The sequence below is a fragment of the Prosopis cineraria genome, unplaced genomic scaffold (assembly GCF_029017545.1).
Source record: "Prosopis cineraria cultivar Desert tree isolate PC_DT_omini unplaced genomic scaffold, ASM2901754v1 PC7, whole genome shotgun sequence".
NCBI classification, from domain to species: domain Eukaryota; kingdom Viridiplantae; phylum Streptophyta; class Magnoliopsida; order Fabales; family Fabaceae; genus Prosopis; species Prosopis cineraria.
Window position 1 is genome coordinate 36,097,956 of NW_026555338.1, and position 13,853 is coordinate 36,111,808.

The 13,853-nt window shown below is 34.8% G+C and overlaps 2 protein-coding genes across 2 annotated transcripts; both read right to left on the minus strand.

The window, feature by feature from the left end:
• Positions 1–215: 215 nt before the first annotated feature.
• Positions 216–5,864, minus strand: LOC129314835 (uncharacterized). The gene is made up of 5 exons (XM_054958276.1): positions 5,733–5,864; positions 4,791–4,933; positions 4,555–4,684; positions 3,898–4,089; positions 216–789 (listed from the first exon to the last, which is right to left on the minus strand). Exons 1-5 carry the CDS (start codon positions 5,787–5,789, stop codon positions 580–582), a joined length of 732 nt encoding a protein of 243 aa, XP_054814251.1. The 5' UTR covers positions 5,790–5,864; the 3' UTR covers positions 216–579.
• A 1,913-nt stretch (positions 5,865–7,777) lies between these two features.
• LOC129315249 (uncharacterized) lies at positions 7,778–10,846 on the minus strand. Its single transcript, XM_054958832.1, has 3 exons — positions 10,386–10,846; positions 8,632–10,106; positions 7,778–8,239 (listed from the first exon to the last, which is right to left on the minus strand). The coding sequence occupies exons 1-3, from the start codon at positions 10,713–10,715 to the stop codon at positions 8,089–8,091; spliced, it is 1,956 nt and encodes a 651-aa protein (XP_054814807.1). The 5' UTR covers positions 10,716–10,846; the 3' UTR covers positions 7,778–8,088.
• Positions 10,847–13,853: the final 3,007 nt, after the last annotated feature.

Here is a 13,853-nt window from a genome sequence, read left to right on the forward strand (position 1 = left end):
GATAACTTTTCACCAGAGTAAAATATTTGAGGGAAGCATATTGAAATATTATATTTTTTGAAGAACAGAATATAAAAAGAGCAAATTAAGAGTGAGCCATCAATTTACTCTTATAATGCGAAGTTATCAATGCTTCTGCAACAAAGACGAAACGGCAAACAAGTTTCAGGGGGCATAATTAGGACACAGAACAGACTACAGAGGAAGAAAAAATAGAAGTAGAAAAGCAGCGAACAGTATATTGGCAACACTAGTAAAACACCATACCTACTTAATTACAGGAAAACCATAACCTTTTCAGATTGTTCTCGAGTGAAATTTCTCGAAGATGTACTCTCAAGCTCTCAAAGTAACAAACGTAAAAAACAACAGTGCTCACAGGTCCGAGCTTCAATTTTGTATACCACTCGGCACTAGCTAAACACCATATTTACGTAATTACAGGAAAACCACAAGATTTTAAGATTATTATCAAGTTAAGTTTCTTGAAAATGCATCCAATCATAAAGAAACAACCCAAGAGTACAAACAAGCTTGCTCACAGCTCACGAGTCAGCGTTTAGCCAGCCAGAAAATTAATTAGTCCGACAAGTAACGGGTCATCCAGGATTGGAAGCGTGACCAAGCCAGCTGGACCGCAGCTTCATCTTCATCAGGTAATCCCATGCTCTTCCTCCTCTTAATTCCTTCAGGAGACCTGTTCATGAATGCATGTGCATTTTCCGGATACATGTGTACCTCATAAGGCACTCCAGATGCCTTCAGCTTCTCCTCCAAGGTCTTCGCAGCCTAAGTCATCAAATGATGTTAAAAGACGGCGGAAGTAGATAAGAACTTTTGTGCATATCATCCTCAGTCAAAAAATTTCACATCGGTCAAATTCTCATGGTTGATCCAATGGATTTATAAACTACAATAATCCTAACTAGCATTATGCTATTGCTTGAATTATATAGGTTTCTAATTCTAGAATATCAACAGGTGCTCTTTCTTCCATTCCCCATATATTTGAGCAAAACGATGGAGCTCTAGTAGTAACTAATAGCAATGATGGAAAGCGCTTAAAAAATATACTTGACAAAGTCAAAGGGAATTATATAGAAAATGAGAAACCACGGGCAGTTATCAAATTCCAAACACTACAACTCAGGATCAATAAAACAGAGAATAAAAATGGAAAATTTAAAATCTAGCATTCACAAGCAACAAAGGAGCAATTGAAAGGTCAAAGTTGAAACTTCACAATGCACGTTATGAGGTATAGTTCTCGGTTCGTGAGGTGAGGTCTACTTTGAAAGTTTGCGCCATACTTCAAGACTGACTTGAAACTGTTGAAGATGAGCTAGAAAAGGTGAGCAGGGAGTTCTTATGGGGGAACATGAAGGAGAAAAGAAGTTACACTTATTGGCTTGGGACACAATACAAAGAGATAAATCTATCGGTGGTTTGGGCCTAAACAACCTGAAGAGTCCAAATATTGCTTTTCTTTGGAAGCTATGTTGGAAGTTGGTGACAGATGAAAAAGCGTTGTGGGCGAGAGTTTTGAAAGCCAAATATAAACAAGGCGAAAAAGATATTCCAGAAGTGAAAACGATGGTTGGGGCTTCTTTTACTTGGAGGAGTATTACAAAGGTTTGGGAATCATTCCAAGAGGGTCTAGGAAGAAAGTTGGAATCAGGTCGTTAAACTTCGTTTTGGTTTGAAAGATGATCACCAGCAAATAAACCCTGGATTGATTCTGTTGAACAGGGCAAGAATTTATTGACATTAAGGAGAGGGTGACTGATTATATTCTTCTGTCTGGTGAGTGGGATGTGTATAAGATAAGATCTTGGTTTAGGGACCATGTGGTGGACCTGATAACCAGCTTACGAGTGCCTTGTGAGGAGAGTGGAGAGGAAACAAATTTGGCTCTATTCTGCTTATGGTATTTATTCTGTAAAATCTGGTTATTCTGTTATCTTTGCAAGTAATGCTGGATCGAGGAACCCAAGATGGAGGCATATATGACGGTGGCAGGTCCTAGAAAAAAATGAAATCCTTCGTTTGGCTTATGGCAAATGACAGGATCCACACCACATCACTCGGACTAAGAAGAGGGCTGCAGGTTGAGAGCTCTTGCCCATTTGGATGTTCGGAGACAAAGGACACCATGCATCTGATACGGATTGCAAACATGCCAACCCATGGCGGAGAGAGTTCATGAACGCAGCATTTTGGGAGAAAATCCAAAGCTTGGATAGAAATGAGTGGATCGAGTGGAACTTGAAGAACAACGTTGGGGAACCATCACGCAAAGGGTACCTTGGATCACACTTTTTGCTTGCATCTGTTGAAATATTTGGAGAAGCAGGTATAAAAAGGTCTTTCAAGAAGAGGAGGAATTAATTCGAGAAGAACCCACTGATTCTTTCTTCAAGGCTATGAATGATATGGCTTTAAGGAAACAAATGCTTGGAGGAAAAATATGGGGTAATCGTAATAATATTCCCCAAAATAGTGGGAGTGCTCTTGTCTTGGAGACTGATGGTTCCACACTTCCTACTGGTGATGGCTCGTGCGGAGGGGTTTTGAAGGATACAGAGGGAAACTGGATACAGGGGTTCAGTTGCAAGTTGAGGAAAATGCCCCCTGTTATTTCTCAAATTCAAGGCATTTATAAAGGCCTTGAAAGCTTGAACTCTGTTGGTTACATGGAGCTAAGACTGTGAATGTCTTTTGTGATTGTGCGAATGCTATATTGATGATCACAAAGGAAAACCATGGTTATCACCATTACAGTGATATTATTGAAGCTACTAGGAAGTTGGTCAGTAGGAATTGGGAAGTTAGATTTTATTTCTTTTACAGAGAGGAAAACTAGTCGGCTGACTCCTTGGCCAAGTCAGCTTATACCCCTGCAAACAATCTTATCTTGTTCTCCCAGCCTCCCATCACGTGAGTGTAGGGGTTGGGTTTTGCTTTATTCGTTCTTGTTTAGCTTGTAGTTTGCTCTGTCTGTAATTTCTGTACTGCCATGCTTTGTATTATTTTCTAAACGAAATTGTTACTTGTATTGTTCCAAAAAAAAAAAAAAACACCGAAGATGGAATGCAGAAAGTGGCGCCACTTCCTTTTCAACCAGTCACCCTTAACTTAGGATGACAGTATTTGCAAACATTATAATATAAATGGTGGTTATTCCTATGAACTTTAGGATTTACAGTATAGTTTTCCCTTTTTCCTAAATACTTGACTTCTTGGGGCAAGTGGGATGGGAAGAAGATCGTTAAACTTGCTCAAGCCCTTCACTGATGCTACACATTTAAAGAGACGTTTGGTGTTATTTTTGGTTCATTAACATTTTCGCGGACTTTATGCTGTAATTCCCCTTGTTATTTCAGAAACTCTGCTATATCATGTTTTGGATCTACAATATGTTTTATTTTTGTGCTTTTTAAAAGTTTGAATAAGCCCTTCCAATTATGGGGACAGGTTATTCTAGTTTGTAATTCGGGTAATTATATTTCTTTAGAGGTAGGATCTCCCAATTCTTGATCCGACCCTATAAATAAATCTTTTTAGCTCTTTAATCAGTTAAAATACCAATCTTCACAGCCTTAACTCCTAAGTCATTAAACCCGCATATTTATTAAGCAAGCATGCAATGACTTTCAGTTCTCATATTCAACAACCCAACCCTTCGTTTCCCCATCAAGCACACCCTAAGTGTGGGAGAGAGAGAGCCCCTCTTTAGTACTCACCAATAAACAATTTAATACAAGCTCTAGAAGCTAGGCAACTCCCCTGCCCCCAGAACCTGATGTCATATCAGGTTGAACTACCCAGTTAGATATGAACAAGTAGATAATAATGATCAGCAATATTTCTATTGACATTGCAAAAATTAATCAATACCGTAACATCTGAAAAGCCAACTATGTTATCTAGCTCTCCAAAGTGGGCCTGAACTGGAGCCTTGGCTTGACTAGGGTCTGCAAGCTCTGAAGAAGGAACTCCATAGAAAGCTACAACAGCGTCAACTTCTGGAGTCAATACAGAACTTGCAATGGAGAGTGCACCCCCCATGCAAAATCCAGTCACGCCAGCCTGTTGCAACAAGCCACATTTTGTTTAAGGGAAAAAAAAAATCAACTTTATGATACTCAAATTCCCCAAATAAAAAAAGAAAGAGACATGGCTCCAAAGACCACACGTGTTTGTTAGTTGATCACCTGAATTATATATGTAAATGTAAGAACAAAGCACGTTTAGGAATAACCAGCAAATAAGCTGCATCCAACAAAACAATATTGCAATTTGCAAGTAAAATACAATTTAAGCTATTTTCCACGGCCTGCATCAACTACTATATAGTGCCTGACATCTTAAGAAAGTCTCCAACTAATTTGCCTTAAACCTAAGACTAGTTTTTGGGCTGATGAACAAAAAGAAACTTCTGCTACTACTGCAGGACAGTAGCACAATGAAGTCTTCAGAATGGATAACCATAACAGAAAGCTTAATATGACATCATAGCATCACTAATCTGATCAAAGCATAACTGGAGCAAACCTTCTTTGACCCATGTGCTTTAAGCCAGTTAACTGAAGCACGGATATCCTTTACAGCACCTTGCCAATCAAGACCATCCATCAAATGCTGTGCTTCTGCTGCATCAAGACCAACCTTTCCTCTATAGAGACTGGAAAAGAAGGCAAAGCCATTAGCCATTTAGATACTGAAAATGATATTCTATAATAAGTAAATGACAATGATCTAGATATCTTTAGGAATCACCAATATCTTACTCTGGGATAAGAGCTTTAAATCCAGAACCAAGTTGAGAAATCTTCACAGCATGATTCTTGATTTCAAAATCCACACCCCACCACTCCTGAAGCACAACAATTCCAGGAGCATCTTCTTTGCCAACAACATATGCATCAAATGTCTGGTCATTCAAAGAAATTGAATAATTAAATTCAAAATGAAGTTCCACGAGCGGTAGAAAACATGAAAAATGAAGATGGCTTATTGCATAGGAAAATCATGTTTCAAACCATAAAATGGGATATTTTATTAAAATGACTTCGGTTTGAAAAACAAAATTTGTTTCCACGGACTATACTAAAGATAGAATACCGTAAGCTTTTGGGAGTGATGGTCAGTAGAATAACATGAAACAATCGCTTTGTTACAAGTTGTTAGGAAGCCACTATTAGTATGTCTGGCAGTTAGTAAGCAGTAAGCACGATCTATGCTAGCAAAGGAGGATGGCGTGGCCTTCTGAATAGGTTTAGAAGGTGACACCACGTGGCTCAGTCTCGCTAAAACAGCTACCAAGAACAATCATAATCGCAACCAAGTGATCGAAAAAAATTTAAAACGCTTTTTGTAACAGAGGCTCGTTCGCTTTGCAGAAAATATTTTCCGAACGGAAAAGCACTGTAGCATTAAAAGCCCAGAGGACAGTGTCACACTCGTTAACATTTCTTTTAATAAAGATTCTCCAAGAGCAACTCAAGTGGGGAAAACAGCTGAAATCGCCGGTAAAGCTCAGATAGAAGATTGTAGCTTCGTTAAAAATGGAAGGATTACGCTATATAGATAGGGTAATCAATAAGCCAAAACCAGGAAAAATGAGATGATCGTACGAGTGCATGACAGACTTTGCAAATCAGCATCGAGAGTAATTGGAATCAGCAATAATGCAAATATATTATAAGAATGCAGGAAAGAGGCACACTTACAGTGTCGTCCCTTTGAATCTGGATTTTCTTGAAAGGAGATGAAGCAGCGCCAGCCATCAAACGGAGTGACAAGCGAGAGAACTGTGGGGGGTTGACAATAGAGGAGTCTGCCCGCAGCAAGTGGGTGATGAGGGAACATCTGCAGTGTTTATACGAAAATTAATCCATTGGTCATCATAATTTTATTTAATTTTGACTTGGGTGAATCTAATTTATTTTATTTTAATTAAATTCTTGCAAGTTAGTCAATTAAATATGTTAATTTAAAAACTAAAATTTTTAACTTTTTTCTTTTTAAAAAATGAAATTAAGAACTGTTATATTCTCATTAAAAGATTATATAACTTTAAAATTAATTATAATTTTTTATAGGCAAAAGTACGCATTTCATACTTTAATTTTAAACAACGTTTCATTTTAATATTTTAATTTTATAAAATATTTTTTAAAATTTTAATTTTAATATTATTAGTTTTATCTTAATAAATTTTTATATTAAACTTTTAAATATTGATAAAATATTCTTAAATATTGACATATTAAGTTTAATTTTTTAAAATGACAATGATAATATAAAAAATAAATATTTAAAACTAATAATGTTAAGGTTAAATGACTAAAAAAATACTTCACAAAATTAAAAGATTAAATTAATTAAAACTTTTTATAAAATTAAAGGAATACAAGTATACTTTAGGTCATTTTTATAAGTTAATGTCTATATAATTAAATTACATATTTTAAATAATATTTATACATATAAAATTTTCATAATAAAAATTAATAAAAATCCAAAAAAATATTTTAAATAATATTTTTTTCAAAAATATTAAATCAAATTTTTTATAAATTTAAAAAATGAATTGTTTTAAAAAATTTAATGTTTATTAACAGAAGGCAATTTTGTTACAAATATAACATAAGACATTGATGGAAAAGCCAGAGAAGCAACAGCAAAAGAGTAAGGAAAAGCAAAGCTTTTGGATTGATTTCTCTTCTAATTTCCAGGGATTAATATATTTAATCTTCAAACTATAAAGACTTAATTAAAATAAAATATTTATGAGAATTTAATTTAAAATTAAACAAAACTATAGGGATTGGTAAATTAATCTTCCCTCTTTTATATTAATTTATGAAGTACATTAGCCTGAATTTAATAGGGAAATTTCAAAGTGGGTTCATACACCTGCATAGTCAATAATTCAATTCAAATATCATCCATTTGTTGTCCATAAATCAAGAATAATAGGGAAATCCAATGCAAACTTGAGGTAATTTTTTCTCTCCATATTTTAGTTCTGTGGATCCCATATATTTTTTTAAATTTTTGAAATGATTTGAAAACAATAATCAAATATTATAAAATAAATATAATCTTACAAAATATTTTACGTTATTATCCATTTTAATATCATTATAAAATGTAACATTTATAAGAAATTTCATTATTGAGTGAGTAAGCATAACCTTGTAGAAACTTTTAGGTTAATATCTACCCCGTACATCCTCCAGGAATTAGCTCTCAAGTCCCCTTCATACTGATATTGATTTATTTATAATAATATGAAAATTTAAGCTGCTCAATCCTAATCACAACATTAATAAAAATATAGGCTAACTCATTATCTTAATAATTGACCAAAAAAGCTCAATATGTTAATCGAAAAGAGAAAAATAATTGATTAATGGATTGGATATAGTAAAAAGAGTTAACCTCTTATAATACAATGTATCAAAGTTTAAATTCCTTTTAAAAAAGATGTCCACATTTATTTACCAATCATATCTCAAACATGATTATCTTTATTAAAAAAAAAACCCTTGTCCCTCGTTAAAAACAGAGAGAGAAAAAGATCAAGATGTTAACCAAGAAAAATCCCTTGTTAGGTGTAAATGATTATAATAAATTAATTTGTCTGAGATGAATAAACAAAAATAAGATAATACTTAAAAAAGGGGTTCCACTGGACTAAATTACATTTGTGAACTTCCGATGCGAAGACCGTTTCACATTGAGGCCGAAGTCAGTCGAAATTCTGACATTTCATCAAAGGAATTAACCTTGACTGCCTCCATTACGTAGTGCTGTTTTAAACTGTACTATCTCTTCTGAAGAAGCTACATGGAAGAGGAAGAAGACTTGCAAAAAATTTCATCCTTACAGGTTACAGCCCTCAAAGGCTCCTCAAAATTACCAACTCGATATCCAACCGTCTGTCTATTCTTTAATCTTTATATAACACAAATACCAGAAAAGTGGAAGGGTGAAGGCCTGCGCTACAAATTGAAAAATGAATCGTAACACATGTAAACAACAACTTAGCATCAATCTGGAAAATAATGTACGTCAGCATCACTTGGGAGGAAACGAAAGCTCGCTCTCAAGCATAAACGAAAGATCATGCATTTGAGACAACAGCATCTCTACATCATCAATATTTGACCCTAAGTTTGCACTGGAAACATCTCCCGAGTTTCCTCCTGTTGCATCCACAGACGCCACCCTGAACATGCAACTTACGGTGTTGAGTCTATGAGATACGTTTCTTTGTTTAAAAAGAGAAATGTCAACCATAAAACATGGATCAATAAGTTACTTTGAATCGTCGATTAAAAACCACATATCAACCATTGCATCAATATTGATTTCCAGAAAATAGCATATTTCTACTTTGGGGAAACGCACACGCAATTACTCGCAACAGATGCCCTTTGCCCACCCTTAATTTAATCATTAATCGGCTACATCTCTAAATGCATGAATTTCATTTCAGCACTTCCTCCGAAGTTTCAAGAATTTCATTATTGTAAACTAAATGACTGTATTAGTAAACGCAATCTCTTGAAGGTGTAAAAAAACAAAACAAATGATGCAGCCAACAGAACATCAACCCACCTGCCAGAGAAAGCCCCAGTCTGAACGTTTGCTCCAGCAGAACTCAATGGATTGCTAAATTGTTCTGAAAATAAATCATGTTTGAACCCGCCAAAATTAATACCATTTGAATTGCCTGATAAGCTGAATATATCTATTTCAGATCTCTGCGGAGAAGATGCCAGATTTACAGTTTGTTTGCAAACATAACTGGAAGGATCTTGTGCAGTGGCTGAGCTAGTAAAGCCATTCCAATCATCAAAGGAATCGGCAACTTCTTCGGTAGTCACAGCGTCAGTTGTCTTGCTATAACTCCCTTGCCACAAGTCATCTGCCATCCAGTCAAAATTATTATCGCTCTCCACAACTTTTCCATCATTAAGATCAGTAGTAATTTCAGATCTCTCAGTCTGGCTAGCTACCACTGAGTTGGGAAAACTGCTGGAAAGGTCTTGTGTGCCAGCAGAGCCTATAAAGTCATCCCAAGCATTAATTGAATCAGTAACTTCATCAGTAGGGACAGTGTTTGCGGTCTTGTCATTGCTTCCTGGCCAAAGGTCATCTTGCATCCAATCAAAATTCTTCGTAGATGAACTATGATTACCCTCTGCTGTTTTTGTATCATTAAGATCAGCAGTCACTTTAGCGTCCCAAGTCTGGCTAGTTATCTTTGAGTTTGAAACACTACTGGAGGGATCTTGAGTGATGGCCGAGCCAGTAAAGTCATCCCAAGCATCCAATGAATCAGCAGCTTCGTCAGTAATCACATTATCAGTTGTCTTGTTTTGGTTTTCTTGCCCTTGGTCATCTTGCATCCAGTCTAAATTTCCAGCAGAACTGCGAGCACTCTCTGCCATTTTTGCATAATTTAGATCAAACGTTACTTCAGGTTTCCTAGTCTGCCTGGTTAGCTCGGAAGTTCTTTGTATACCACCCTGAAACCAATCATTGTCCTTAGATGCTGAAGGGTTCAAGCTGTCATTCTTCTTTACACCCAGAGAAGCATTCCCATATCCAAATACCTCATCCAGATCAACATTAGAATGATCAAATGATTTGGCCTCTTTATCAACTGCCTCAGAACCTGCAGCCTGGAAGTCTGCCTCCCAACCAGAAAAGGAATTGCCACTCTGACCTTCTGAAGGCCCCGTGGTTGTTTCTGGAATCAGGTCATTCTGAAACAAACTAAGATTTTCATTAGTTTGGAGAGGCTTAACTTCAGCGCTATCCACTAGCTTTTTCGAAGCCAACTGATCTTCAAATGCATCAGAAGCAGATTTCCTCCGAGCAAAAAAACTATCAAGGTCAACTGCAGCCAAATTTAATGAACCTTTGCTCTGGAATGCTGCCTCATCTGAGTTACCGGTTTGAGGTCCATCTGACTCAGAAGGCCGCATAATTTCCAAATCTAACAGTTCAGATAAGGGAATCTCTTCTTTTGATGCACTCCTCTCTCTGGTTGAGTCATTTCCTTTATTAACTGGTTCCACCATCTCCTGCAACAAAACGTATCAAGTAAACGTAGCAGTTTTTATAATCAAGCATGATCAGAATTAAGAAGCAGGACAATACCTACAGATGTTAAAAATGTAGTTCTCTCACTAAAGAAGGAAACATTTATCATATATCAAAATTCCAACCATCACCAGCATTAACGAAAGAAGTTAACAATAGTTTGGACAGCAGAATTGAATTCAGAATAAAGCTTACCAAATAAGAAACAAGGGGGAAAATCATGCTAGGAAAAAAAATATATATATATAAATTGAGTTTACCGATCCATCTAGTTGAAGGGAGTCTAGTAAGAAGCGATATCCAACAGTGTCTTTGAACTTCACAGGGTCAGGAGGCAAATCCTTATGGGGATTTGTGCCACAGAAAACGCAGATAGCTGACTGCACCCCGCGGAGGAGTTTGCCCTTGCAGTGCTTGCAGCGAAGGTAGGGAGGCGAGGGATCGAGCCCTGCTATTGTCTCTGCAACTGAAGGTAGCTTAGGAAGCGTAAAAGGGTCCTCTTTCTCGGGTTCGTACCAAGATAGATTGACCTCTTTACGGAGCAACAATTTTAACTCTTTTATCTGATCTAGTGGAATCTCAAACGCCATTGTCCAGGATTGGATTTCGATTTTGCTCTCGTTCGTTCTCTCTCACACTAATGAACAAGCAATTAGATTCACTTGTCGGCATATCACCGCAGAACCCAGAGGAAAATCCATGAAACTATCTCAAACGACACCGGCCAGATCAAAGGGAAAGGCAGTCTGCAAACGGCAAGAAAGATCGCTGCGTTTTCGCTTGGGAAAACGTTGATTCACACACAAATTCATATATAATCTTAGCTTTGATTTTAAAATTTTTAAAAGTAATTATTGAAAATTTTTAATTGATATAATCAACAAATATGTAATATAACATCTATAGACAATTTGTGTTGTAAAAATCATATTTCAAATTTTATGCAATACATATGAGACATGGAGTGCATTTAGTTTATATTTTGTCTTTTTCATTTGATAAATATATTTTAAATTCACTTCATTTTATTCTTTTTAATTAAAAAATTTTCCTATCCTCTCAATCTCAGGAGTAAGACTCCTTTTTTTTCTGTTACTTTTTATTTTGCTAACTTTTTGGTCTGTACTTGCTTTTGTATAAAAAGGTCATAAAAATTTCTAATAATTCATATAGAGAAAGGAAAATTTTGCATTCCCACTTTATGAATAGGATAGCTTCTTTAAACATTTTGTGGCAGTGTGTTGTGTTGTAACATTCTACTACTCATAAAACTACCAACAAAATTTGGGTGCTGATATGATGTATGGATACTTAAAAAAATAAACATATCTGCATTTAATACATATTTGATATAATATTTATAGGATATTTCAATATATCTACTACATATTCTAACATTTGTATTATAATCTTTTTGTATTACTTAAAAACTAAAAAAAAAACGTACTATTTTGACTGATTAATACAAATATCCTCATATTATCTTAAAATTCTTATTTAAAAATTAAATTATTTACACCTATATCATAAATGTTGAAATATATATGATAAATATTTCCATACCAATATTCTAAAATTTTGAAAATTATCACATTCATCATATTAAGTTATATCTTATCCTACACACGTACACTTATCAAAGCTTTTTATGATGATAGAAAAAGAAGATTTCTCTACAAGGCAACTATAATATATTGTCCAAGTGAAGTGAAAGTCTTGAAGTAGGAGGGATGAAATTATGAAAATATCTTTCTTATGTTAACATGAACCTACTCTAATAATTTGTTACCTCACGATTTATCATGCTACAGCAAACTTTAAACTTGAATAATATATATAGTTTCTTTTAGTGAAAAACATGAATAATATATTTAATTCCTCCACCACTTGTTAAGGCTGCTAAAATTTTTCATTTGCCTATACGCCACAGTTATAATATCTCTCTTACTAAATATAATTAACATTTCAAATCTAAGGTAATCAAGAAAATGACCCAAATAAGATTATCAAGTTTGTATTTTATAGAAATGGGATCATAAGTTTTCATAATTTAAAACAAGTCAAAATAACTAGTAAACTTTTAATCAAAGTACAATAATGTTTTGAAAGTATGAGATACCTCAAAGAAGTAAAATGATACAAAAATAGTTGAAAAACATCAAGTTCTAAAAAATAGAGCAGTGCACTGCGGCATGTGCACATGTGCCGCGATGGCTTCTTTTCTATGCCACTTGCTACGACGTGTTGCAATTATCAGACAACATCTCTGTTATCATTTGATAGTAAATCTGGGCAACTTTTAATATGCCTCATTTCTCCATCCGACATTTGAATGAGATAATTCAGGCGTTTACAAAAAGCTCTTTTCACAAATTAGCTAATAACATGAGTTTTATTTTCAAATTAAGTCATAAACACATTTTCAACTATATTCGCAAATTTCACATCTCAAAGGTGTCCAAAATCAAATGACATTCCTAACACTCAGATCATAAATCAATAAATTTAGGACTATTTGTATAGCACACCATATGCACATATACATCACAAGTTTTTACTCCTCAACCTACCAAAAACAGAATGGGTTTTTTTATTTTTTAGCATTGCAACTTTACCATTAACGTTCACACTTGAAATCAAAGCAATAACCCTATACTTGCATTAGTTTTTTAACCCTATAAAATACTTGAATAACTTGCAAATGACAACCCAGTGCCCAAAATACACTCCTAAAAATTATCAACATCAAAAGTGTAAGTATATGCAAAATGTAACCTAATTGACAATAAACTTGTTCATTACACAGTATAAATGAAGTAAGGAAGCATTTACAATAGAAATACTCAAATTACTAAACCTTTAGAGCCTTTTTCCTTTTCACACTGAAGTTAGAGCCTGTAAAATATTGAAACAAATCAGTGAATCTAGCCACTCAATAACCAAGGTGCATCTACCATATGCAATTATATATTAATTGAAATAAACACACATAAATATGAGTTGGCTATTCAAAGGCATCAATTATATATGATATAAGTTATATTTTCACAATCGATATATATAATCGTCTTCCTCATCTCAAGTGTAATAGTACATTGCCACAAGACACACAGACATGTGCCAATAACTTAACTCATCATCTCAATATACTTTGCCACTATAATGGCACAATCTTTATCATGACTTCCCACAAACTTAACAACTATGCGACACGTTGGATAAATATATATGCATGATTAAACCATCCTTATACCCTCCTTATATCTTTTAATTAAAACTGTGGGCTATAACATCAAACAGAGCTCAGTCCGTGTAACTGGACTGCCCAAGCTCATAAAATTATAAAGTGTAACTTGGTCAAAGATCACAACACTAGCTCTCAAACACGACTTCCCCCACTCTCAAATCTCTAGGATGTTGTACACCCTAAACTAACCTCCTTAACAAACTAGTGAAGATAGTTAGGTTTTAGTCTCTCGACAAACTATATGGCAATCCCTTAATAAATAGTGGGATAAGACTATACCTTTATGCACCAGAAGGCAGTCATATATACCATATAGATTTTATCTATTCCTTTCCCTAAGTAAACTCTTGCCACTGATCATGTAATATACAATGCTCACTCATTTCACAATTTCATTATTTCAATGCGAACACGTTAGGTTTATGATAATATGCTATCTAAGTGGGCATCAATATTATTTTCATAACCTTATCCACTTCTA